The sequence below is a fragment of the Alligator mississippiensis genome, chromosome 7 (genome assembly GCF_030867095.1).
Source record: "Alligator mississippiensis isolate rAllMis1 chromosome 7, rAllMis1, whole genome shotgun sequence".
Lineage (NCBI taxonomy): Eukaryota > Metazoa > Chordata > Crocodylia > Alligatoridae > Alligator > Alligator mississippiensis.
The window spans coordinates 23,114,515-23,142,221 of record NC_081830.1 but is presented as its reverse complement, the minus strand read 5'-3'; the positions used below and the strand labels follow the sequence as shown (position 1 = coordinate 23,142,221).

The following is a 27,707-nucleotide window of genomic DNA, read 5'->3' as shown; positions in this document are numbered from 1 at the left end:
TAAGTTCAAATGCATAGAAATTTTATTCCAGTTCACATAAAGTGGTAGGGCAAGTTTACAGCGGAGATAGTTTTCAACAGTCGGAAACAGTTTTAAAGCTGACACCTTTCACTTCACTAGTGTTGAAACAGAACAGGTAAAATAAGAAAACAATACTGAGTCTTTTTAGTAGACCATATCCATCATTTTGCATTCCACAGTGAAAACTAGAAGCAAGTAAACAGGAAGATGGTGTTAGCTACTGTATATTACACACTCTGTTAAAGTATACATATATTGAAAAGTAAAATAGCCACCATTCAATTAAATGGTACTTCATTTTGTCAGGCACTTGCACAACCATTTCTAAATGGTTTAACCTTAAAAACATTCCCATTTGATACGGTACAGATTAAAACATGCTCATTAAAGAAACCCTTCCTCAAAAAATGGAAATTCTAAGAAACTAATACTAATGTGAAATACACGTAGCGCTTAGCAGTGGGAGCTCCAGACCTGCTGGTGCCGAGAAGGTAACTCAAAGTCTCTACAGAACAGGGGAAGTATTGGCCCCCCAGCAGGAGCTTTCTTCTATTATGTTATTTGTAGAGGATTTCAAATTTGTTAGGATGTTTTTGAAATCTGGAAAAAAATTAACATGGATTTCAAAAGCAATTATTTATAAAATTGATCTACAAAGCAGAAATTCACACAGGGGAAATACCAATTATACAATTACAACTAGAAGGGTATACTTTAAGAACTGGTCAAGACAATCTCAGTTTTTACCTAGTGTGACTAGTCTTCAGAAATAATATGGAATTAGGCTCGACTCCTGTCCTGTCAAAAGCTCCACAAGCAAGAATGGATTACTATGCACTCGCACTTACCTAAACATAACTTGTCAATAAAGATTGTTATTTTTGACCCATCAACTTTGTTTCTCTTTTCCTGCAACAGCTAAGAGCCACATGTGCACTTGCTGGCATTTCTCCATACGCAGCAGGGGAATGGGAAACTTCAGATGCTGACTATGCCTTAATAAGTGGGGTATGTGTGCCAAGACTGCCCATAAAACACATCTTTATCCAGCAATCACAGTTTCAAGGGCAAAAAATACTGCTGTGGTTCACAATCATGAGTATATTCAGCTTTAATATCTTCCTTCCTCATAAAAAAACCCAGGGCAACAAAAATATATCTGAAATGTAAACTTCAAAAAAGCAACCAACCCTACCAAAATACTTCCCTTAGGTGTAGAATATTTGTCCAAGTTGGAGAAAGCATTAAAAGGTATAAAGTATCCTGAAACCTGAAAGCAAACCTGAGTTCACTTTGTACTGTTCTTTAAAGAAATCTTCCATCTAGAGCCAAGCAGTCCATTATTTCATGAGGGGTACTCTTCTTTAATAGGTTTTACATTTTGCTCTGTTGCTGTATCTTGGAATATCACCAATTCCTACAGCATTCCTTTCTACAGTAGGTAGGAGCACATCTTTCTTAGTTTACTGAAAATGCTTATATCCTTGACCAGCTTTTTGTTTTGTTTTGTTGTAACATAGGCAGGATTTAATCACTACTTTGTGGGAAGTACTAATTGTGCTACAAAAGGGACATGCTTACTCTGAGATTTAATTCCTAGCATCAAGGAGTTAAAATTTCAGTCTCGATTGTCTGTCATGCCTGACAATTCCACATGTACCCTCACAACCAAACCATTTTTCCTTGAAGTTTTATTTCCCCACATGTCCGAGCAAAAGGAAAACATACCTTAAAGTGTTTGGCAAATTAACAGGAAAAATGAATGCTTATTAAAAAAAAATCTTTATTGTGGCATCAAAATTAGGAACATCCAATTTCTAAATCCTAGTGTTGGGGTGATGTCATAGCCATCATGGTCCAGGAAGAAACCAAGGCAAGGATTTCTGTGAGTGACAGTTTTCACTGGAGTAACTGGATAGTTGGGAAGGACATAGATGAGCTCTCGAGTACCACTTTAGCCTTCCTCAGGTCTCTGAGAAAGAAGCAGACACAGCAGAGATAAACAACAGACGGAAAAGAGGCTTGTGCAAAATTTGATATGTAAACAAAAAACAACACAAGAAATTTAGCTCTGCTGTACCTGGGTTTTTTTCCCCTCAGGGACCTGGGGAAGGGTACAGTGGTACTGAAAAAGTTGTTTATGTCCCTTCCAACTGCACAGGTGGTCAAACAAAAAGTATCATCCACAAAAAAATCGTTGCCTCTTAATTTCTAAATGCCACTTCTAAAGACACAACTAATTGGCAGCTAAAGAAAATCTACATTAAAATACTGACCTTTTTCTTTAAAAAATGGATAGTAATTATTCAGTTAGGTGGTCATCTGGTTCTCTACAGCTTTTTCTCCTTCAGAATTCTTCTGGTGGCTCTTGTCATTTCTGCTTACAAGGCTTGCCCTTCTCTTTTTCTGGGTTTGAGATACTTTTCTAGTTTCTAGAAGAGTGGATACACACATGCTCCTCCTCCTCCTCATTTTGTGAGCACCTCCAGCAAGAGGAACATACTCATGGTTTTCCTTCCCTGGTGCTGAATATTGATTCCAGTTTTCTTGACTTTGGTGAACGTTCTCAGATTCTTTAAGCATGGATACAGAGGATGCCCTCCTGGTTTTGCAAGCAGAAACTGACAGAGAAGAGGTCTTGTCAAGTTTATTAGGTATATGAATCCAGGCAAGTCCCTCATGTTCAGCATCTTTATGTAATCTCATACTGCGCCTCACACTTCTGTTTTCATCACAAGTTTCACTTATCCTCCTGAAAGACTCTTCTATAGCCTTGTGTAGATCATTAAACGTTTCAGAGTTACTTTCTACATGGGATGTAGATAAAACTTCCTGCATATTGGAAGAGGAACCAGACAGATTTTTTCCAGTTGTTTCAAAATCCAAGTTCGCAACTCCAGGAAGATACACTGTGCTTCTTTTGCCTCTTTTTGGAAACCTTTTAAAATTAACATTATTGATATCAATCTGTCTTCCAGATTCTTCAGTGAGACATTCCATTTTTTTAATATCTTTCTTTACGTCCATGTCCTGGATGTTTACAGGTACTGAAAGAGCTAGAGTTTCTGAGTTATTTGAAGGATTTTCACTTTCCAGTACACATTTATTTCCTAGTAAACCATCTTGTTCTTTCTCGGGCTGTGCACATACAGTATCTTCCTCTTGCTGGGTATTATCAGGTTTACCAAATAGAGAAATATGTTTCCCTTCTTGAATATTAGTATTTGGTAGTTTCAAAGGAGAATATGATTTTTTAACAACAGGTAAAACATGCCTTCTTGTAACACTGGATTCACACCACTCACAGGTGGACTTATTGCCTTCTTCACTGATCCAATTACCTTCACAAATAGTACTCTCTTTCTGATCTAGTAACATAAAGGGTGACTCCGGCTTATTTTCTGCTTCCGTGTTTTCACTCACACTGTCCACCTCAGTATGATTGCTTGAAACAGAAAAAAGATTACAGTCTAATGACTGAGTCTCTGTGTCAGAGGAGCTGCTGGCTTCAACAAGTTCTTTAGAGTCTGGACATTTGTTTGTTATAGACACATTTTTCCTTCTACGCCTTCCCACCGTTTTTCTCCGTTTCATAGCTTCATTTACAGATTCTATGTGGTCACAACTGTTTTCAGGATCATCTAAAACAGGATAAAGTTAACAATTTACAGATGGAACACACAGAGAACTGCTTGAATAAGAAAAATGCCTAAAATATAAAATTTCAAGAAGTGAGTTTATTACAAATAAATCAAATCTTTACTGCATGCCACTTAAACAACAATCATTTTAAACAGCAGTTTCAAAAGATATTATGGATGGCTATCAACAAAGCAATTGGGAGCTGGTCACATGCCCAAAATCTGTCTTTCAGGTAAGACTATCCCACAGGTGGTTGGGGTTTCTTTTGGTTGAAGGGTAGGGGGGGTTAAAAATTGTACAGAGACTCTTAAAGTGTGTGGTCTGGGTTCAATCAAACCAACACATCACATTTATCAAGAGCAACTATTGCAAACAGTCTACAGGCAAACAACATGCCTTCTATATTGTTCGAACACCCTCATAAAAAACAGGCTAACTGGAAGTGCTTATAGCTAAGTTAATATTGCATTCTAGTCACAAAGTCAGTCTCTGAATATCAAATACATATAATATTCTATATGCCAAGCAGCATTAATTTTAGCAATCTGAGTAAGTTTCTGGACAGCTACCCCTATTTGTTCCCTTCATACAGTCTCTCACCTCTTCTTCCTTCTGTGACACGTGCCTGAAACTTCCTCCCTGTCTTAGTATGTCAAATGATAAACTTTTACTTCTTTCAAATCCCTCAGAACCAACACTAAATATTTCCAAATCGTTTCAATCGAATATAATTATATACTTAGAAAAATTCTAACAATCTTTTTTCTAAGCATCAATATTTTACAGCACTAAAATAAACATTTTCCCCCCACCATCCAGCATACATCTGTTTGATTTGCATATTTGAGAAATTATTTCCCTGAAAGCAGGAACCATACTATTTTATACTGTGCCAGACATCACCTGGCATTTAGGTACAAATGTCAATTTCAAGTATGCAAGTATTTTTTAACAGTATTTAAGTCCCACCTTTTATACATAAAGTCACATTACGTGAATACACACAATTCTTCTTTAAGATATGACAGTGCATATTTCCCTGATTGCAGGCTGGCAACTGCAGCTTTAGAAGGGAGTAGCAACCATGATTTGTACAAAGTAATGTTCTTAACTATGACACACAACATGGATCACAAGATTAAAAAATCCTGGGAAGACATCTCGCAATAAATTAGAATTTTTTTGTCCTCTCCTGCAGAAGATGATATTGTATGTATACTGTAGAGTTTAATTAGTGTTACAACAAAGGAGTTAAGGTTAAGATGCAGAGGAACATAGTTTCCGTGCTGTCCAAATTAAGCTGCTGTGAACAAAACTGAGGTTTCTTACAAGTTTGTCTTTCACAAAGTAAAAAAGATTAGTTTAATAAATAATGTAATATCATTTGGGCATCTTGGTGCTTACCAACATGAAGATTTAAAATTGATCTATTGTATTGAGTTATGTTGCAGGGAAAGTTAATTTTTTACTCTAAAATGATAGAATAAGGAGCATCCATCCTTTATTAGCACTAGGCTCAATTGTATGAACTCATTTATATAGGTAGAATTCAACTTGCTTTTAAAGTGTTAAGTTAAAAACCTCAAAATAACAAAGAGCTAAGGGACTGTCCAAACCCATACAGAGAAACTGAAAATTTAGAACAGTGAGCACACTGTTAGAATTTTCTAATTTACCTGACAACTCAATGTATTTGACTCTTCTTGTAATAACATCGATTTTAAATACACATAAGGGCAGTATGAGAGTTCAGTTTTATCCAGTTTGGGATTCTAAGCACTAATGCTCCAAGGAATCTATTCTGCTATTACAATCTTTTCTTTTTCCTTCCCAGTGACCCCCTTCCCATCAGAAGAAAAGGATTGGAGGTTTGTTAAATTTTTCATGTACACTCAAAGCCTGGACAGGTTTTTACTATTTTACTATTCTCTCACTTATTTTGGGAAAAAATTGAAGGGACAAAGAGTTACTATATTACCTGAAAAGAGTACAGTATTTGCCTGTGGTGTTTTTGGAGATGATGATGAAGAAGAGATCACCTCCAGAATCTCTGGAATTGGACTTAAGAGAGGCTTCTTGGAAGCAATTTCTCTCTCCCCATATAAGGATTTCTGTACCTTTCTTCTTCTTCTTCTTTTCCCAGAACCTGGATCTTTTACTTTCTGGAGAGAGTTAAAAAAACCCCACAGGATACATGCCTGAATAAGCCCCATTTATATTTTTCAAGTAAAATATTACATAGCTTATTAGAATGTTATTTCTCTATGGTTAATATTAGAACAATCAGTTAGATATAAGTATCTCTCTACAGTTAAAATAATAACTAGCTCTATTGGCTCGGTTATTCTTACAAAGTAAGTTTCATCTCAAACTTACATGATCTAGAATTAATCTGCAAGTTCAAGCCAAGTCAAACTGTTGAAATGGCAAGTTAAAGCATATACACACACTTCCACAGTAAGCAGTACAGACTTGTGCCTACCATTTATTTGTACCATTCTAGTTAAAAAAATGTCCAGTTGCTTCCCTTTCAAATTGCTCACTTGATTCTTACAAAATCATACTCTTATGCAATATTTTAAAGAAGCAGTATGCAAACAGAAAAATCTATTAATTACTGCTGCATACAGTCATTGTGGGGGCTTTGTATAAGGTTCTTTCTGACTTAAAACTAAGAGATATCTTCCCCTATGTCAAGTCTTGAGAGAGACAGACAGATGTGGAGAAGGCGGCAGCTTATAAAGCCTTCGAAGCGCCCCTTCACAAAAAGCTATGTTAAAGAACAGGGGCTTAAAAGAATGAACCCAAGAAAGCAAGGAAACAGATAAGAGCATACTAGCAATGGCATAAAAGCAATTTCTCCTCAAAAAACAAACATTTACAATGAACATAGCCAATAATCATACATATCCATGAAAGAGAAAAACTTATTGCAGTTGTCTAGGATAGTGGTTCTCAAACTTTTTTGTACTAGGACCCATTTGTAAAAACCAATGGCCAGTCCTGAGCCAGTGCCCCTCACTCCTGACCTGCTGCCTCCTGTGCCCAACCTCCAGCATGTAGGGAAGGGGGTGGGTGTGTGGGGCAGCAGAGACCCCCAAGCAGCCCCTTGTAGACTGGAATTCTTTTCCATGTTTTTATCTTTTAAAGAAGAATCCATTTTTAAGTTTGCTGATCGATTTTTAAAGTTTGTTCTCAACCCTTTCATATATTCTTGCAGCCCACTTTTGGGTCACAGCCCACAGGTTGACATATGGTGGTGTAGTTAAGAAATATCTTGTGACATATTTACAAACGTATAGTGGAGTATCACTTACCAGTGTCTTTCTGGAGGCAGAAGTATTTGAACCTTGACCTTTGCAGTTTCGTGGGTTTTTAGTGTCTTTAGTTTTCTTGGTTCTTTTGCCTGTAAAGATGCTAAAATCCGTCTCTTCTGAAATGTTGATATACTGTTAAAGAACATCAGTTTTAATTGTTTTCAAGAAGGACACAACATGAACCAGAAATGATAATATCCCCCAAAGGTAATGCTTCATGTTTCCTAATTGATAAACCAAGTCATGAAAGCTTAAGTATTACAGCGGTGAGAAAAGATTTACCAAGTCTGCTTCTTTTGTACCCAGAAATATATCCATCTTTAGTAATGTATTTTTAAACAAAAAAAAAAAGGGGGGGGGGAACACGGGAATAAGGGAAGGGGGGGGAACATGGGAATAAGCAGTTCTTTCCGTGGGGAACACGGCACAGGGGACACAATGGTGGGAGTCTATTACAGACCTCCCACCCAAAGTCCTGAGCTAGACCAGGAGTTTGCCCAGGAACTGGCTGAGGCAGCTTGCTCCAGGACCATGGTCGTCATGGGTGACTTCAATTACCCAGACATCTCGTGGGAGGATCGCTCAGCAAAATCTGAACGGTCGCAGAGCTTCCTCTCGTGCATGGATGACCTCTACCTGACTCAAGAAGTCTATGGGCCCACGAGAGGCAAAGTGCTGCTCGACCTGGTGCTGGCTACTGGGGAGGACCTAGTCGGCGACCTAGTGATCGATGGGAAGCTGGGTGACAGCGACCACGAGCTGATCACCTTCACCATCCGCCGAAAAGCTGGCAAGTCAGTCAGCAACACGCAAGTCCTTGACTTCAGGAAAGCCGACTTTGACAAGCTCAGGAGGCTTGTCAGTGAGGCCCTAAGGGACTGTGACCACAGGGAGAGGGGAGTTCAAGAAGAGTGGTTGCTCCTCAAGGGAGTGATCCTCAATGCACAAACTAAGTCTATTCCATCTCGGAGGAAAGGCAGCAAGAGGGCACAGCAGCCCCCCTGGCTCTCCAGGGACCTAGCAGACCTCCTGAGGCTAAAAAGAAAGGCCTACAAAGGATGGAGGATGGGAGTCACCTCCAAGGAGGATTATTCTGCACTGGTCCGGTCCTGTAGGGAGCAGACCAGGAAAGCCAAGGCTGCAACTGAACTCCAGCTAGCTTTGAGCATCAAGGACAATAAAAAGTCCTTTTTCAGATATGTGGGGAGCCGGAGGAAAAGCAGGGGCAACGTTGGACCCCTGCTGAACCAGATGGGGCAACTGACAACTGACGCCCAGGAAAAAGCCAACCTATTAAATAGGTACTTTGCGTCAGTCTTTCATCAGCCCCATGGGACGCCCGTGCCCGCTACAGGGCCGGGAAGTCCGGGTGAGGGTGATCCCCTGCCCTCCATTAATGCTGACTTTGTGAAGGAACATCTTGAGAAGCTGGATACCTTCCAGTCAGCCGGCCCTGACAATCTTCACCCCAGGGTACTCAAGGAGCTGGCGAGCATCATAGCCCAGCCTCTAGCGCGGATCTTTGAAAACTCTTGGCGCTCTGGTGTAGTGCCCGAAGACTGGAAGAAGGCCAACGTGGTGCCTATCTTCAAGAAAGGGAGGAAAGTGGATCTGGCTAACTATAGGCCCATCAGCCTGACTTCTATCCCGGGGAAGATCTTAGAAAAGTTTATTAAGGAGGCCATCCTTAATGGACTGGCCGACGCCAACATCTTAAGGGACAGCCAGCACGGGTTTGTTGCGGGTAGGTCTTGCTTGACCAATCTCATTTCCTTCTACGACCAGGTGACCTATCACCTGGACAAGGGAGATGAGATTGATGTCATATATCTTGACTTCAAAAAAGCCTTCGATCTGGTGTCCCATGATCGTCTCTTGGAGAAACTGGCCAATTGTCGCCTTGGGTCCCCCACGATCCACTGGCTGGAAAATTGGCTCCGGGGTCGGACCCAGAGGGTAGTAATTGATGGAAGTCACTCATCGTGGTGTCCTGTGACCAGTGGGGTCCCCCAGGGCTCTGTCCTTGGACCCATACTGTTCAACATCTTCATTAATGATGTGGACACTGGAGTCAGAAGCGGACTGGCCAAGTTCGCCGATGACACCAAGCTTTGGGGCAAAGCATCCACACCAGAAGACAGGCGGATGATCCAGGCTGACCTGGACAGGCTCAGCAAGTGGGCGGATGAGAATCTGATGGTGTTCAACGCCGATAAATGCAAGGTTCTCCACCTTGGGAAAAAAAACCCGCAGCATCCTTACAGGCTCGGCAGTGCTATGTTGGTTAGCACTATGGAAGAAAGAGACTTGTGGGTCATCATTGACCACAAGATGAACATGAGCCTGCAATGCGATGCTGCGGCTAGTAAAGCGACCAAAACGCTGGCTTGCATCCATAGATGCTTCTCAAGCAAATCCCGGGACGTCATTCTCCCCCTGTACTTGGGCTTAGTGAGGCTGCAGCTGGAGTACTGCGTCCAGTTTTGGGCTCCACAATTCAAAAAGGATGTGGAGAAGCTTGAGAGAGTCCAGAGAAGAGCCACGCGCATGATCAGAGGTCAGGGAAGCAGACCCTACGATGACAGGCTGAGAGACCTGGGGCTCTTTAGCCTGGAAAAGCGCAGGCTCAGGGATGATCTGATGGCCACCTATAAGTTTATCAGGGGTAACCACCAGTATCTAGGGGAACGTTTGTTCACCAGAGCGCCCCAAGGGATGACAAGGACGAATGGTCACAAACTACTACAAGATCGTTTCAGGCTGGACATAAGGAAGAATTTCTTTACTGTCCGAGCCCCCAAGGTCTGGAACAGCCTGCCACCGGAGGTCGTTCAAGCGCCTTCATTGAACACCTTCAAGATGAAACTGGATGCTTATCTTGCTGGGATCCTATGACCCCAGCTGACGTCCTGCCCTTTGGGCGGGGGGCTGGACTCGATGATCTTCCGAGGTCCCTTCCAGCCCTAATGTCTATGAAATCTATGAAATCTATGAAATCTTTCTCTGTAATTCCATATTTTCTCAGGTGGGTGATGTACCAAGTAGTTGGAGCTATATGCAGGGGAATACTCCTTGTAATTATGCCAGGATTGAGTGGGAGGGAAAATGGCAAATATTAACATCAATGACCAAAGGAATAGTGCTGTCATAAATCATAATATTTATTGTTAAAATTATCAAAAGGAATCTCTCATGAAACAGCTTATGAACACATATTTGAGTTATGTTCTGATTCAGAAAATGTTTTGAACTTATTAATATCATGTCAGAGATGTTATAAAAATGGAAGAACAATTTTTAGGGTTGGCAAGCCAGTCAACTGACCAGTCAAATATTGTCAAACAAGCAGCCAACTGACTGCCTATTTTTTGTCCAGTTGAAGTTTATAGTAATTTTATGGGGAGTGAATATTTTTCCATTTATCTTGACAGAAAAATGATTTTTTACTGTTTTTGACACATTTCTTAATGGAAAATTTATGCTTTTCCTGTGTATTATTTGACTGTATTGGCAATTTTTTATTTTATTTTATTTTTTTTTACAATTTTTGACTGGTATTTGACTGGTCAATTGAACAAACTTTATTTGACCGGTCAAATACCCAACCCTAACAATTTTGTTAAAACATACAAGCTGTCTGATAAAATAATTACACTAAGTAAAGGCATATTTATATATGCAAAAGTATACTTTTTAAATAGGGGTTCTCTGAGAAAAACTGTTAATGAAAAAAAGTCTTCAATATCTTTTATAAGAATAATGAAAGGAAGTGGTATCAAATAAAATATATTTACCTTTCCTTTAGTGCAGGATCTAGTTGGTCTTTTACAAGAGATTTTGGTGTCAGTCTCTGTTATTAAAATACAAAGATAATAGTCTTGATTAAGCTACAGGTTTACGTTTTTAGGGAATAGGTGGATTATCCATCAATTCTGTCTACACACTGCATTCCCTATAAATGGTTTGCACGGTCTTTCATTTTTCTTTGTTTTGTATATATAGTGTGCTGCCCTTTAAAAAAATTAGTTAACTACATATGGTGGTGATTAAATGAAATATAAAAATAGGAGATATTTTAGGAGAAAAAACTGAAAGCTTTGGAAGGTAAAAAGTGACAGCAGGAAGACATTTATCATTTTGATAAAAGTTATTTTGAAAGGTATATTTTTACTGTTTAATTTTGTTTTTTAAGTAAGCAGTATAAAAACCCCATTGAAAGGACTGCAGAATTAGTAGAAGTTCAGATGCAACACAAAACTGTCTGTATCTGATCTCAGTGCAGCTGGGATGAAACTGATGATATAACAAAATTCCACCAGTTTGATGTGATCTCTTATGCTCATCTCTAAACCTTGTGGGATTGATCCTACACCCTTTTAAGTCAGTGTCAGAGCTTTCACTGATTCAGGAAAGTTAGCAAGTTAGCACTCTGACAAATGTACTTTCAGTGACAGAGGCAACACACCTTTTAGGCAGAAAGTAGTACCAAAAGCTACTCCATCACATCATGGAGTATCTTTCATGCACTGAGTTCACATTAACATCTTAAGCTCAGCACTGTTGTTAACAGTACATATAAATACAAACAAAAGTAAGCTGAAGTTTAATTTAGACCTTGTACACATTCATGGACAAATCCTGAGATTTCGTCTACGATGCTAAGTTGACCTAAAACCTAGTGAAAAAATAATACAACTGGAAAATCATTTTATGAGGACATAAGGACTTTTTTTTTCCCTAAAAAGCCACACTGAAACATGTTTCAATATAGAATGTAACCAACTGTCACCCTTTCCCTAAATTCTCAAAAAAGACACAGAGATTTTGTTCAAATACAGAGTAAAAAAAAACCCCACACAAGTAACAATTGTAAATTACCTTCCACATCCTTAGCGTGTAAAGAAGTGTCTGTCATGGAAAAATTCTTTATCAGCTCTTGAGGAGGCTTAACATATTCCTAGATTAAAAACAGTAAAATAATACGTAAAGTTAATTTAAATTAGCAGGTTTCTGACTGTATTGAACTAACCTTGCTAACAGTTACATTTAGGACATAAAGAAACACAGTGCTTACAACAAAAGATAATTTTTCATCTGTACTGGGCTCCCTTGAAACTTAAAAAATTAATTATACTATCAATAAATGTGGTGGGGATGTGATGCAATGCAGGCGATGCTTGCTCACATGTTTTGATCATGCCCCATTAATTCTTTTTTGGGAAGAAATTATAACTAGCATTAATGTGGTTTTGAACACAGCATTGATACCTTTGGCAAATGTGTGTGTTCTTGGGCATATATATCCCTAAGGATTTCAAACTGAATCCTTCCCAGATTGCACTCCTATAGCAGATCTTATTAGTGACATGCAGGATTGCATTACTGAATTGGAAAAGTGGAACATCTCCAAAGGTCAAAATCTGGTACAGTGAGATGGCACAGCTGGTGTCCATGGAGAGAGTCATGTTTAGCAGCCCTAACTGCTTCAAAAAGTTTGCTGTAATTTGGGAAGATTTTTTAGAATATTTGGTAACTAAATTATTGCTCCTTGCATACTGGTCTTTTCTTCTCTCTCTCTCCCTCTTCCCTCCTTTTATTTTTTCTCTTTTCACCTTATTATATTGCTTATGAGATATGTACATAGTCCAGGTTGACTTGTGTAGTTGTTAGATGTATGTGTTTGTGTGTAGAAACACACTACAAAATCTATTTAAATTGTTAAAAAAATAAAAGTAAAAATATTATGCACTGATAATATTCTAACAGAATTCTTTCCCACTAATGAAGGATGTTGAAGGTGAGGACAGTGTTTAAAATTCCAAAAGGATAACAATTCAGGAGTGTAACCATCAGAGGATACTAACTTTTTCAGATTTCAAAAGTGAAAAAAAAAAATTAAAAAACTGAACTAAGCAGAATAGATATAGAGGCATATTGGAATAGGCATATCGTAGAGATAGGAATAGGCATATTGTAGAGACTTTAAGAAGCTGATTTAATCATTTAAACTCACATCATCAGAATCATCAAAATTTGGTTGGGATAGTGGTTCTTTGATAGTACCCACTGCTCTAGGAGGACTACTGCTCTGCGATCCCAACTGGCTGGCTGGCATTGCCCCTCTTCGCAATGGAGTATTTGCTGGTAAGGTTTCATCAAATATTTCTGGGCTTAAATCTCTCCCAAAAGTGACCTTCTTCCTCTTTGCTGGCTTTTCAGAGCTGTCCAGCTCAGTTTGGTCTATGATAACAAATAATATTAATTACATAGCAAATCCAAAAAGAAGTAAAAACCATAATTTACTCTATAAATCTTATGTTTCATTTAAGGGCTTCAACAGGCAATTGCTTTAAGTTAGGAAATTCCAATGGAGTTGACACAAATTTTCAGAAGGGCTCTCAAAAACATTTATTAAGAGTGTTAAAGAAAAGAGAAATATTTTCCAAGTTTAATGCCACAGGTATATTTCCAGATGTTAAACAGTCAGCATTCATATATTGTCTCACATTTTAAAGACAAATATCGTTTTAGCAACGTCAACTTGAAAAGTTACATTTCCAACAAAATATGTACCTTTGCTATTAGAAGTGCAAAGGACACTGAAAACAAAGGGTAAAATACATAATATTCCTCTCCTAACTGTTCACTTACAGCATTTAATGGCATTTTACATATAGTAAGTTTGACCCTGTTCTTGGTCAGTTTTTCTTCCTAGTTCACAAACGATGAAGTCACTCCTACACTGCTTTACAGTTAGCTCACATGTATATTTTTTGTCAGATTCTGCAAGGCTGTGTTTACTAATAACAGAAGTATCAATTCACCTTGACTGTATTCCTAGATAAATGGGAAACAATAAGCCACTTTGGAAAACATTTAACAATTTCTGACCTGTCTGCAATGCTTCACAGCTTGTTGAGGGACTGGATGCTAAGGGAGACACAGTTCCCTTCTCACCTGTACAGCTGCTTAAGTTCTCCTATTAAAATTAAACCATTTTTTCATTAAGACAAAATATAGTTAAAAGTAATATGAATCTCTTCCTTGAAATAATTTTTAGTAATTGACAACTGAGCATTGGATATTCCTATTCGCGTTTTGAGAAACAGTGAAGACACACAAAAAATCCTCTTAACACAGGAGTGGGCAATTATTTGGGCAGCCTAGGTACAAGTTCCAGGCAGCTGCAGCAAGAAGGACCTGGCAGTGAAGGGGAGGGCTGCTTTTCCTCTTTACAAACAGCAGCTTCTGCCTGGCCCCCACTGCTGCTGCTCCTCAGTCTGGAGCAGGCACAGAGTGGGGGTGAGGCTGTGTGCACAGGTTCCAGCTGGTTCAGAGCCGGTTCGTTCCACTGGGCCAGGTCCAGAGCGAGCGCAGAGCAGGCCAGGGTTGGGGCTGTGCACCTGGGTCCCCAACAGTATCATGGGGCTGGAGTCAGCTGCACCCGGAAAGATACGTCACCACCTAGGCTGTCTAGAAAGGCAGTCCAGCTGCAGAGCCATCCCAGCCCCGCTGTGCACCCAGGGGTAGTGGGATGTGCTATAGGCCAGGCAGTGTCTGGGCCAGGCGAAACTGAGGCACCTGTTGCAGGCTAGACAAAATCCCTCTGTGGGCTGGATCCAACCCGCAGGCCGTATTTTGCCCACTTCTGTCTTAATACATTCTAAACCATCAAGGCTCAACCTGTGACATGAATATATTGCACACGGACCACACCCCCAACAAGAACTCACTAACGTGAGTCCTAACTGGCTTCAGTGCTTTATACTTTTTATTATATTTCTTAAAAATTGAACCATGTTTAAATTGCTACATAGTACATGCAACAGGGATTCAATGACATGTCAGATTTATTTTAAGCAACTCATCAGTGCACTAACCTTCACACTTTCCATCAGGTGCTTTATTGGTGTTTTCTTCAGGACCGACCGAAGGCTGGAGCCACTTTGTGACTGCTCAATTGTTGATATGTTGCCCTTTTGCAGAGGTGTAACTGGTGACATTGTTTTATCAAATATCTGCAGGCTCAATTCTTCTGCAAATTTAACTCTCTTCCCTCTTAGCTGCAATGTAGTATTGCTTCTAAAATTTTCACTGCTACCCCCAGAACTGAAGTCCTCTTTTAAAGCAAGTCAAGAGACGGAAAGATTAAAGGACTTCAAAAGTAAAATTAAAAAACCACCCCAACAACGGCAGCATGCCTATGTTGTAACAACTGAGGCTGAATATATCAAATCAGATATGTGGTCTTAATTAGAGATGCAATATATGAGAGATACCATTTCACTCATACTACCTGAAATATGGGTTTATTTATGCTAAAAATAGTATTCCTGCCATTTTGAAATTATTTTAGTTTTAAGATTATGTCACCATTTCCACTATGGTCTTTTATAAAGAAATGGTAGATGCGGGATAAAAAAAATTCACAGTTATTAAAATTCAGTATTCCATATAAATTGTAAGAGTTTCTAAATAATAATTTAATTTTTCTTAAAGCCTAACATCCTGGTTTGAAGTCTTATATAATACTACATTCAACACATTTCAAAACAGTGTTTATTGAACTCAACATTCCAGGAGTGCACTAGGTGAGTACACTTGAATTAACTCATTAAGGTAACTCCAAGAGTTCAAATCATCAATGAAGGAAAATAACAATGTGTTATAAAAATTAAGGAGTTTTGAAATTTACCTTATAATTTACAATATAAAATTGTGATGTTATACTACTTGTTATAATCTAAGATTTTTAGATCATTAGCAGATCTTCAAGTTAATGTATCATTGTTTGCGAAATGCAAATGCAATATCTGTAAGAAAACTTCAGTTTTAAGCTTCTAATAAAGAATTGGCAACAGTAATGATGAATCCTTTACCTTGCACTATCTTTAAGATGTTTCCGGATGGAATAGCTTTCAACGATAAACATGCAGATTCAGTAATATTTGGTGGTGCATAAGCAGTTTCCTAGAAATGAAATGTATGTACTTTTCACATACACAAATATATGGCACAATAACATAGTAAAACTATTAATATGTACTATTTTTGAGAGCAGGAGTGCACTCAATCCTGAAGTGAAGAGAAAAAATTGAATCTTTTACAAAACTTTCTTCCAAGTGCTTTCCAATACCTTAAGTTAAATGGTAATCAAACCAAAAAAGTCAAGTTTTAAATTGTTTGAGTAAACATCCTTGTACCCCTCAAATACTCAGGTCTTAATCCTCAATCAAAAACAAGACAGACAAGCAGGAATTTTAAAGCAGACACACTGAAGTAGGCCTCCACATATCAGGAAGAAACAAAAGAAGAGGAACAATGCGTAACCGCTTTTCAATTCGTTTTTAGGATTGTTAGAACAAGATCAAATATGCTACTTTTATTCCATGTAAGAAAAGACTGTAAAGACACTACAGTGTTGTAACTGCTGGCAAAACTTTTTAGGGCAACCACTGTATATATTTTTTTCTTTAAGCATACAAACACATTAAGAAGTCAGATTATATTCCTTCTATTAGAATTCTAAATTTTCTTATTTCTCTTATCACTCCTTATGAATTCATAACCTCTAATTATAGAATATTAAACAATTATACAGATAAGTAAGAGTTGTATGCTAGATGGGATTAAAAAATAGAGGAAATAAACTTTCATAATTAGGGAGATGAAACACCCACTAACTTAGTGAAGTTTCTTGCCAAACTTCATAGAGCTGGTTATTTTGGTACAAGTTGCTTGCACCATCTCCTTAAGGTTCCAGTAATAAACACACAAAGATGGGACACCTGAAAAGATATACAGGAAACCCCTGCTATTTGCGGGTTCCGCATTTGCGGTTTCAAATATTCGCGAATGCCAAACTTGCATTTGAAATACACTTTATACACTTACAGGAGCTCCTCCAGAGCTCTGCGCTTGCTGCTGCCAGGCTCCTGCTGGAGCCATACCCACCCCTGCCCCCCGGACTTATTTGCCGCTATTCACAGATTTCGCCCTTCGCACGGATCATGAGAACATATCCCCTGAGAATGGCAAGGGTCACCTGTATTCACTATTTCCGCTCTTAAAGATATAGCCATGCAGGCAAACATACCGTAGATATAGTAGCAGTAGTTACAGTGACAGATGCTTCTACGGGTGGAGAGACAATACTGCATCTCTGGATACCAAGAAAAGTTTTATCACTATTACATAAATCTTGTTTCAAACTTTCCTTGTAAGCAATTTTCTTGCACTCAGATGTTAACTCTCCATTCAATTGAGCCCATTCATTCCGTTTCAGAAAAGGCGATTTGTCCTGAGCTGCATTAATAAATAATTATTTTTAATTGTGATTTTCCATGTAGGTCATCATCCATTCCCCTTCACTGCATAATGTGAAACTTTAAAAATTAGTCTCATAATCTATTAATTCATTATTAAAGAGGCAAACAATAAAAGCAAGCGTGTTCAATGAAGAATTACAAACAAGAAACCTAACAGTTTGGCATACATTCTGAGTAGTACTGAGCATAAACCATCCTCAATATCACATTATTTAAGTGCTTAGCCTTGGGACTGAAGAAGGCTATGCAGTTACCAGACTGTGAGCTTACCTGTACTTCAGGTAAATAATGCTCTTTCCATACACAGCTGTGTGTGGGCTATAGTATTAACAACCTTGAACTAGCTCCCATCATTTTCAGGACTGCTATGAAAACTGGTGAAAAATACTGGAGCTCTTTAGCTTCACAGCTGCTGTCTCTCATCACTTCTCAAGGCTTCTAATAGAAGCCTTTTCAGATCTGCTTCCCCTTCACCATTAACCAGGGTACAACTACATTACAAAGATGCTATGCACTAAATCAGGTTGTTTCAATTGTAACAACAAGCAATGAATTGGGGCTTATGCAATTATCTGGTATCTATACAAGCAGAGTAGACTATACATAGAAAGCTTTACAAAGTAAGGCTCTTAGGCTAGTTACTGAAACAAGAGATAAACACACTGGAGCATTCACTTATCTTCAGGACTCTTTGCAATGTCACAACTCAGGGTTTACCAAGAAGTGAAAAAAGTTAGACACCACAATATTGACACTTAAAATGGACAGACACCTCCATGCTAGATTAACTATTAGAGCTTCATAAGTTGTCCCTTCTGACTCTAGCATCTATGAATAACAATGATCACATTTCTACTTATAGATTTATCTTACTTACAGTGGCACACTGTCTGGGACTCTCTCTCCTCCTGCAAGAGCCCAGATAAGCAATCTTTCCCTTCATCTTCTTGCACGGATTGAAAAGCTGATTGGAAAGTATGTATTCTGTCCTTTAAAGAGCCAACATGCTGACGATCAAAAGGGCTGCCCTGCTAAAACATATTAAAAAGCATCTTTTTATGCTGTTTAAATATAAAACTTACTCACTTTGTCTTCAGGATTTGTTCACTAACACAAGAGCAAAATTAAAAAGCAAATAAGCACGTTTTAAAGTGGCTTGTTTCATTTGGTTACTAGTCCAAGTTTACCAATAGAGAATATAAAAAATGAGATTCACCACACACAATATACAACTGCTATAAAATGCAATGCTATCTGAAGTCATTTTTCTACAATCTGCAGTTCCAAAGGGTTAGCACCTCCCCCCATATTTATGCAAACTATATCACACAAGCAACAGTATCTATCTGTATTTCAGATTACTTCATGCTGTACTGATATTTAAGGAAAACCCTCTAAAGCGATCATATTTATCTTCCTGTAAGAAATTAACATCCAGTTATACCTCAGAAGAGGAAAATAAGCACATGAACACTTAGACTGATGTTGATAGCATAGTAGATGGACTAGTCCAGTGAAGCAAACACCGGATCTAGGTTTTTAATTTTTTTTAATGTGTACATGAGCTCTGATATATGCAGTAAAGATATGACCATAACTTTATGATGCACATGGCCACTTTGTGATATAAAAGCATGCAAGTAAACCCATGGAAAAACAAGCCAACTATGACTTGAAGTGTTACCGCAGGACATTAACAAAACTACACACACAATTATTTAAACATTGTTCCTAACTATTGGTTAAATTTGAGTTTTGCTTCATACTTCAAATAGGAATTTGATTTTTTTTACTGTACATGTGAAAAGGCTGTAAAATTTTGGAAGACAAGATGTTAAAGATCATTTTCCTGAAATGTGTAAAAACAAAACAAAACAAAACAAAAAAAAACCTTAGTTCAGGAGTTAAAACTGTGCTCTGTAACAAAATTTGCATCTGTGTCAGTCCTTTCTGTAACCTGAACTCTCTTAATACTTTTTGATTACGTGAAAAGCAAATTAAAAGCCCAGGAAAGTCACTGTTAAAGCTATACTTAAGAAAATCCAAACATTTTAAGATTTAAAAGCCCCGCTATACAGGAAATACCTTGATAACACTGGCTGAAGAGGAGGAGGAATGTCATACAACATGGAGAGAAAGGAGAGAAGGTTAGCAATTTTTAAAGGCTGCTTTCCCTTCATACTCTTTTACAGTAAGTTTTCAAGGGTGAAAAACATTATTGTAGTGCTTGATACTACATAGTAACTGAAAAGTTTTCAACTATGAAAATGAGCTGGTCATCATCATCTAGTCGGTCTAATAAAAGATATCACTTCCACCAAGTGTTCTGACTGGTCATCATCAGTCACCTAAGTTGTGTCAGATCCTTTGCTTTCCCGCACCAACCATATAAGAGTTCTGCAAAAGATTGTCACCTGCTTAAGATGATCTTCTTGTCTGTTTCTCTTTTGCTCAGCAAGGTATCGAATAAGGGTATTATTTTCAGGGGAACCCCGTACTCCAATGGTAGACCGACGCCTGAATTTTAATGAAGATTTGGCTTGCCCTGAAATGAACAAAATGCAATGCAAATATTGCAATGAAATATCAGGGGTCAGAACACCTGGGAAGCCTTCAGAAAAACTAGGAAGTCGTTTCTCAAAACAATGAGTCCCATTTGAAGTGCTACCCAGGTGCAGTATTTGAAGCATTTTCTTTAAACATTTGATATCTCAGCAGTTAATTACCTAATTTACAGAAACTGTCCTTGAACTCTCAAAGGCAAGAAAAACCCTGTAAGAGTTCTGTGCTAGAGAGTAAAGGCTATGCATTTTCAAAATATGAAAAGCTTCCTGTCTTTATAGAAACAATGCAACAATGCCACCATGGCAAAAATGAGGAGAAACCAAGGCCTTCAGAAAAATTAAAACAAACAACTCAAATTGAAGCATTGGTCAGCCTTTGGAAGTCCTTATCCAGAGCAGCATGAACGTACTTCTCCCTCCACTCCTCCAAAGGATTTAAAAACCAAGACAAAAATCAAAGCTTACTCTGAGCATTTCAGTATCAAAAAGAAATTCCACTAGACACTCTCAAAACTCTGGGGAGCAGGTGGGACACAAAGGGGATCGTGCCAGGGTGTCTTAGATTCATATATTCATAGATTGTTAGGGGCTGGAGGGGACCCTGTAGATCATCAGGTCCAGTCCCCCTGCACTAGGCAGAAAAAGACAACTGAGTTCAAGTGACCCCAGTGAAGTGAGTGTCCAGTCTCCTTTTGAAGATTTCCAGGGTAGGTGACTGTGGAGGGAGTTTATTCCAGTCTGGACACCCTGACTGTGAAGGAGTTTTTCCTGGTATTAAGTCTGAAGCAGCCTTCCAGGAGTTTCTATCCATTGCTCCTGGTCTTCTCCAGGAGTGCCCTGGTGAACCTGTTCACCAGGTTCTTGACGTATAACCCTGATGTAGCGGTAAGCCATTACCAAGTCCCCTCTCAGCCTTCTCTTCCGTAGGCTGAAGAGGCCCAAGTCCCTCAGCCTCTCCACGTATAGTTTGTCTTGCAAGTCCCTGATCATACAAGTGGCTCTTCTCTGGACCGTCTCAAGTTTTTCTTGTTGAAGTGTGGTACCCAAAAGTGGATGCAGTACTCCAGCTGTGGTCTTATCAGTGCTGTGTACAGCAGGAGTATCACTTACTTAGTTTTACATGAGATGCAACGATTAATACATGCCAGTGTATTGTTTGCCCTGCTGGCCACAGCATCACACTGCTGGCTCATGTTCATGCGATGGTTGATCACTTCCCCCAGGTCCCTTTCGGTCATGGTGTAAGTCAAATTGTCGCCATTGAGCCTGTATGTATGTTGGGAATTGTTTACCCCCAGATGGATCACCTTACACTTCAGTGTTGAACTTCATCTGGTTCCAGTCCACCCAGCTCTCCAGCCTGTCCAGGTCCACCTGTATCTGCAACCTATCTTCTGGCATGACCACGCTCCCTCATAACTTGGTGTCGTCCACAAATTTGACCAGTGAGCTTTTCACCCCCACATCCAAATAATTGATAAAGATGTTGAAAAGCACCGGTCCAAGCACAGACCCCTGAGGGACACCACTGGCCACTTTGCACCACGATGACACAGATCTGTTTAAGAGACCTCTCTGGGTCCTACCATGCAGCCTGTTTTCCACCCACTAAACTGTTAAGCCCACAATTTTCCCACAAGGATATCGTGTGATACTAGATCAAAAGCCTTTGGAAGTCTAGGTATATAATGTCGACCTTCTCTCCCGTGTCCAGGTGGTGAGACACCTGTTTGTAGATGAGATTGATAAGACAAGACCTAAGAGCAAAGTCATGCTGGCTGTCATTCAGAATCCTACCCTCAATGAGCATATTGAACATAAATTCTTTAATGAGTTTTTCCAGGATTTTCCCTGAGATGGAGGTTAGGCTGATTGGCCTATAGTTTCCTGGGTCCTCCCTCTTCCCCTTCTTGAAGAGGGGCAAAATGTTGGCCCTCTTCCAATTCTCAGGGATCTCCCGTGTACCACAATTTCTGAAAGTGTTTTGCCAGGGACTCCGCGATGACCTCAGCCAGCTCCATCAGCACTGTCAGGTGAAGTCCATCTGATCCTGCTGACTTATAAATGTCTATCTTTTCTAACTGGTTACACACCAGCTCAGCATCCACAATGGGAAGGCTATCATTCCCACCATGCCCCCTGTGATCCTTTATCTTGCTTGTTTTTCCCCTTGGTCCAGTGAAATACTAAAGCAAAGTGGGCATTCAGGAGTTCAGTGTTTTCCTGAGTGTCCATTACCAGCTGTCTTGAGGTGGTAAGCAGGGGCCCCATGCTTCCATTCGTTTTCCATCTGCTCCTTACATACCTAAAGAAATACTTACTATTGTCCTTGACTCCCTTGGCTAACTTAAACTCAGTTGCCACCTTAGCTTTCCTATTCATTTCCTTACAAGTGCAGACCACTGTTGCAGAGTCCTCCTTGAGGACCGTCCCAGCTTCTGCTGTGCCTACGCCTCTTTTTTTCTTTTTCAAGAAGACCGTGATGTCCCTATTGAGCCAGGAGGGCTCGCCAGCCCTTCTGCTACCTTTCCTCTTCATGGGAATGGTGTTCTTTTGTGCTTCAAGGATTGTGTCCTTGAGGAATGACCACTCTTCATGCACCCCATTCGCCTTCTGTAACCTAGTCCCGCCTCGCCTCCCCTGTTAATGCCCTGAGCCTGTTGAAGTCAGCATTTTTGAAGTCCAGGACTTCAATCCTGCTAGTTGATTTGTCATCCTTACGGCAGACAGTCAACCTGATGAGCTCAAAGTCGGTGTTGCCCAGGCTACCCTCAATGTTCAAGCTACACACCAGATCATCTCCTTTGGCCAAGACCAAGTCTAGGAGAGCCGAACCTCTGGTTGGCCCTTGCACTTCCTGGGTCAGAAAAAGCTCCTCGTTACAGTTAAGAAGCTACATGATTGATCCGACCTAGCCAAGTGTTCCTTCCAATCTATGTTCGGGTAATTGAAGTCGTCCATGACAACCAAGTCCCTTGCACACGCGGCCTCTGTCAGTTCTTGAGAGAACTCCAGATTAAGCTCCTCCCCTTGGTCCAGTGGCCTGTAGTAAACACCCAGTTAGGTCTCTCTCACCTTGCCCCACTCCCCCCACCAAAGTCTTCTTCCCCCATCTCTGTAATCCCCAAGTATTTGGAAGAAAGTGATCTCCAAGCCTACTTTTCACCAGTTCATCCCAAAGCAGTGTTCAGCGAATGTGAGAGCACAAGAATAAGAATTCAAGAGTCCTCTCGCGCCACACAAGAAATCCTAAATTTAATAGGAAATCCTCTATACGCCAATATATGAACTTTGGACAGTTTCTGGCCATTTCTCTTTGACATCTATGCATCAGAAAAAGACAATTCACAACAGGCAGCAAAACTTTTTGCATGTTTTTACACAGTCAGTATATTTGCATTATGGGTGACATCTGACATCTGTCAATTAGATTACCCTTTCCATTTCATGAACACTAAATGGGTTCTTTTAAAAGGAACAAGCATATCATTTCCTTAAGGCACCTTCCAAATGTTTCATTTCCTGGGCCTTTTGGAAGCCAATTCTGTTGCCAATTTTAACTGTACTCCCAGCTGACCCAGCAATCTTGGATTTTCATAACTGTTTTTAAACCACACAGATTTAATCATACATTATGAACCTCAGATTTCAAATCAGATTTCTAATTTAAATTTTTACCTCCTGGATTCCTATCCACCTTAAGAGCATTTCACTACAGAGTTATCCCAAACGCCCTGAAATATGCTGGGGAGCAAAACATGTCTACTATTAAATATTTAAGGAGTGTAAATTATGCAACACACCAGATGTGTTCTCACTTGCATATGAAGCACAATATTTTGAAATGTGAATTTTTTCCCTACCTTAACCCTTACCTGTAGATTGTTTAGTAAAAGACTCAGGAGTAATGTTGAAGTCAGCTACTGTTACAGTCGCAAAATCAACAGGTTTTTGCGTTCGTTTTTCTGATGGTCCAGAAATAGTATTTACTTCGGTAAGTGTCAGATAGTTTGCATTACCCACAGAGGTAGGTCCACTTTTTGAAGGACTATCCCATTTGCTCAGTGTCATGCAGGGAATGGTGGGTTCAACAGACTGATTTCCTTTTAGTGAATCAGAAAGATTTCCAATAAGTTGATAGCTATTATTGTTGCTCCTCTGGTCTGATTCTCTTAGTACATATGTGTCACTTATCATACTGGCTTTCTGCACAAACTTCTTCTGACTCTTGGTGCTTACATTTTGCATTTCAGAAAGTTTTGTGGCTTTTGATACATCCACTGTACCAATCTTCTCTTGATTTGAAACAGCCATGGAACAGGCCTCTCCATCTTCTTCATTAAGTTCGCTTATATTTTCTTTGTCTTCCCAGACAGCATTTAACATTTGGCTAAATGATCTACGCATTGTCACTGCTGTGTTGCAAGCGTCCAGAAAAATAGAATCAGCCTTGTCTTCTTACAATCATGGCTCCTTACCAGTAAGAAAGGAACCACTGGTAATAGCAATGGTTTTTGTAATAGATGATTCTGAACTGCTAATACAGGCAGATGTTGCAAGATTTTATTAAAAAACGTGGCTGGCCTTCCTGTTGAAGGAAAAATGCAGCATTAACTATATTATATGCATGTAGTACTACAAAATTTGTGTATCGTTATAACAAAAAAATCCATGCCCATACGACATGATGGCAGAAATTTCCAAGTCATAAATCAGGATTATTACAGGCTATGTTCTTTGGAACCAATCTTAAATCTTACCCCTTGTACTCTGTACAACGTAATTTGCATAAATGTCACATGGCAGTAATTTTAATATTTTACTAGAGCAATCACAGCTCTGTGATGGGAGTGTCATTACTCTGGGACCTTACTTTTGCGAATTTAAGACCACAACCAACATATTTTGCACTTAGTTTCCTTGGTTAAAAATAAATTATATAAAACTAAATACATATCACAGTGGAGTGCTGAAGCCTAATTTAGTGCAATGATCTACCCTTAATATAATACACGTTTATTTTGATATAGGACATGTAACTTTCACATTCTATTAAAAACTGAAACATAACTGGAAACAAAATTTTCAGCACGTAGATACTAAGAACTGACTCATGTACACATTTTGCCACCAGAATTAGTGGCTTGCTTTTACAGAAGGCTCCCAGTGACCCAAGATCCACTTATTCTCAACCAGCAGCACTGCTGCTGCACTCATTGCAACCTGTATTAATTCCAGATGTTCCATTATTCTTTCCAAAGGCTAGGATTTCTTAGGGTGATAGCTTTTCTTGGACCAATTACATATGTATTTAATTTTCCTTTCAGGCATTTGGTACCAGCAATTTCCAGAGTACAGATAAGATGCACCACTGGCTTTGTCTGACATAACACTTCCTGTACTCTCACCTACAAACAGCTGGGTACCTGCCTGACATCTGATACCTCAGGTAACCTGCCTCTAGCTGACCACTTGCATTCCTGCACACATTTCCCTTGCTTCCCCCCTCCTATCTCTACCTGTTGTCTTCCAAACTTCCATTTATTTGCATTTTCACAGACTTATCATTTAGCTTCTTTTCAACCTTGGAGAACAAATATAACAGCCAAGGTTGCCAGTGTATAATAAGCAGAATTCAGCTTTTTTTTTTTTTTTAAAGTTGCTTTAAATTTTTTGAGTTGGTTTGCGGTTTTTTTGGGTGTGTTTTATTTGGAGGTCACTTATTTTGGTTAGTTATAGTTCAGGAGTGGGTAAAGTGGTGGATCCAGCCAGTGTTTCCCAGTAGCTCCTGCCAGTGTGGCTGGGGCCACTTTCCATGCAGACCCCAGCAACAGCCACACTTAGATAGCATGTGGCCAGGGTTTCCATGGAGACCAGCCCCAACAGCCCTGGCAGGGCATGCGGCAGGGCCCGGAGCTGCTCTGCAGCTGGGCTGGGATCTTGTGGCAGTGACACCATGGTCTGGAAGCGAGGCAGAGCCATGATCTGCAGCCTGCATGCCCCAAGCAAGGGTGTGCAGGCAGCGGATCATGGCTCTGCCCCGGCTCCTTGAAGCAGTGTTAGCGTGATCCAGAGCCGCGATCTGCTGCCTACATACCCTACCAGGGGTGGTGCTAGGAAGGAACTGGAGGGGGGGGGGGATACACTATCACAACCTCCCCTCCAGGAAGAGGTTGGCACTGCTGCTGCTTGCCAGTGCTGCTAAATGTGTAACTTAATATTATATGCAGCAAAACTAGAACTACTGAAAAAATATGGAATTTATACAAGCACCCCCACTCCCCTCTCTTTGAAATGGGTCGGGCTTGATGTTAAAGGCAGTCCTGCTTCTTTTTCCTTGGGAGACTTAGCAACACTAATAGCAGCAGCAGCAGCAGTCTCCCAATGCCTGGTTTGTGCCCAAAAGCTTGCCAAGACCTTTTCCCTCCCATTTAGCTGGTCTAATAAAAGATATCACATTTACCCAAAGAACCTTGCCTATGTCCTTCGACCAACATGGCTACAACCAACAGCCCTGCAACAAGTGTATCCAGTATTTAAGTTGGTCTGATAAGATACCAAATTTACCTAAGGAATCTTGTCTGCCTGCAGGTATCAGGATAGTCTTTTGGTTCCAGCTGTTATCTTTTATTAGACCACCTTGGAGGTGGGCTGGTTTCTAGCAAGCTTTTGGGTAACACAGTATCCTTTTTCAAGCCAAGTGGAGCACAGGAGGGGGTGACCCCCCTGTGTATCATATAGCCCCAGACCAATATGGCTGACCCCAAAAGAAAACTCCAATATGGGCATCTGGAGGCATGTTTCCCCTTGGGTAATTAGTGGGGGTCTTTTTTTGTGTTTATTTCTAAAAACTTCCGTAGCATTTTAGGAGAGTGAGTTTGTGCGTAGGACTCCCAACCCGCGAGGGATGACGGCCCATGCATCCACTGCCTTTCTGCCCCCTGGCTCCAGAAGGGATCAGAAGAGCTGCCCATGCCGCGCACCCGAGCCAACACCAAGCAACGCGCCCGCATCACTGCCGCTCGCTTCTGGCGGGAAGCCATAGACTCAGCGTGAAAGCAACCGGCGTGTGGGCAGGGAAAGGTGGGATGTGGCGGCAGAGTGACCTCACGGATGGGCTCGGTGACAAGCGTGCAGGGCCAAGAGCGGCCGCCCCGGGCCTACGGTGCGCGCACCCGGTTCCGCCATCGCCCCGACCCCACCGCTCCAATTCCCGCAACGCCGGGACAGAGGCTCGGGCCGGGGCCACGGCCCACGCAGGAAAGGGGTCGCCCGGCCCGGCCCCAGGGCGGGAGGCCCCCCCGCAGCGCCCCGCGCTCACCCCGTCCTCGCGCCGCCCCCTTCGCCGCCAGAAACGCTGCTCTGCTCCCGCCGCCCGCGTTCAAACTGCCACAGCACCGCGTGTCCTTCCGCGCCGCGCCCGCCCCCCCACAACACCACGCCCGCCCGCCGGCCCACCGCCGCAGCCCAGAAGCGGAGAAGCCACACGGAGAAGCCAGGCGGCCCCTCACGGGACAGCGGGGCTCACACCGGGGCCGCAGGACTCTCGCCCGCGAAGAGTCCCAGCAGCGCGGAGGAAGCGCGAATTTTTGAAACTAGGGCGTGTGAAACCCAGGGGAGCACCCACGTGATAGCTCCCCCCCAATCAGAAGGTCCAGGTCTCGCTGGAGTCCCGCCTTTATGTAAATAGCCCGCTTTCCTCTCTTGCCGATTGGCCAGCACCGAGGGACGTTCTCCAACGGCTCCCCTTCCAGCCGCTCTGATTGGTTCACATCGACACCTCGCCCCCGCCGTGGAGCGAAACCCTGGTCCTAGCAACAATGGTCCCGCCCTTC

The 27,707-nt window shown here is 40.8% G+C and overlaps 1 protein-coding gene across 9 annotated transcripts; it reads right to left on the bottom strand.

The window, feature by feature from the left end:
* CDCA2 (cell division cycle associated 2) lies at positions 1-27,500 on the bottom strand. 9 transcript variants are annotated; one of them, XR_009463401.1, is made up of 15 exons: positions 23,748-27,143; positions 19,723-19,853; positions 18,186-18,339; positions 17,077-17,285; positions 15,860-15,950; positions 14,861-15,099; positions 13,872-13,959; positions 12,994-13,220; positions 11,859-11,937; positions 10,775-10,830; positions 6,981-7,112; positions 5,642-5,825; positions 2,298-3,662; positions 1,750-1,993; positions 1-206 (listed from the first exon to the last, which is right to left on the bottom strand). XR_009463401.1 is itself a non-coding variant. In XM_019482448.2 (15 exons), exons 2-14 carry the CDS (start codon positions 24,277-24,279, stop codon positions 2,332-2,334), a joined length of 3,453 nt encoding a protein of 1,150 aa, XP_019337993.2. In that variant the 5' UTR covers positions 24,280-24,460; positions 27,401-27,500; the 3' UTR covers positions 1-1,993; positions 2,298-2,331. The 9 variants fall into 9 exon arrangements, 8 of the variants coding, with proteins under 8 accessions (XP_019337993.2, XP_019337994.2, XP_014461934.2 ...); XM_019482448.2 differs by adding an exon at positions 27,401-27,500 and having other exon boundaries at positions 1-1,993; positions 23,748-24,460; XM_019482449.2 differs by adding an exon at positions 27,331-27,377 and having other exon boundaries at positions 1-1,993; positions 23,748-24,460.
* Between the last annotated feature and the right edge of the window lie 207 nt (positions 27,501-27,707).

Bases quoted from the DNA above. Each gene is read 5' to 3' on its own strand.
- CDCA2 (XM_019482448.2), bottom strand. From the start codon at position 24,279: ATGCGTAGATCATTTAGCCAAATGTTAAATGCTGTCTGGGAAGACAAA. The intron at 11,938-12,993 runs GTGAGTTTAAAT...TTTTTAATCTAG, and splicing joins ATTTTGATGATTCTGATGAT to GAATATGTTAAGCCTCCTCA. The intron at 10,831-11,858 runs GTAATTTACAAT...TTTTAATAACAG, and splicing joins ACACGCTAAGGATGTGGAAG to AGACTGACACCAAAATCTCT.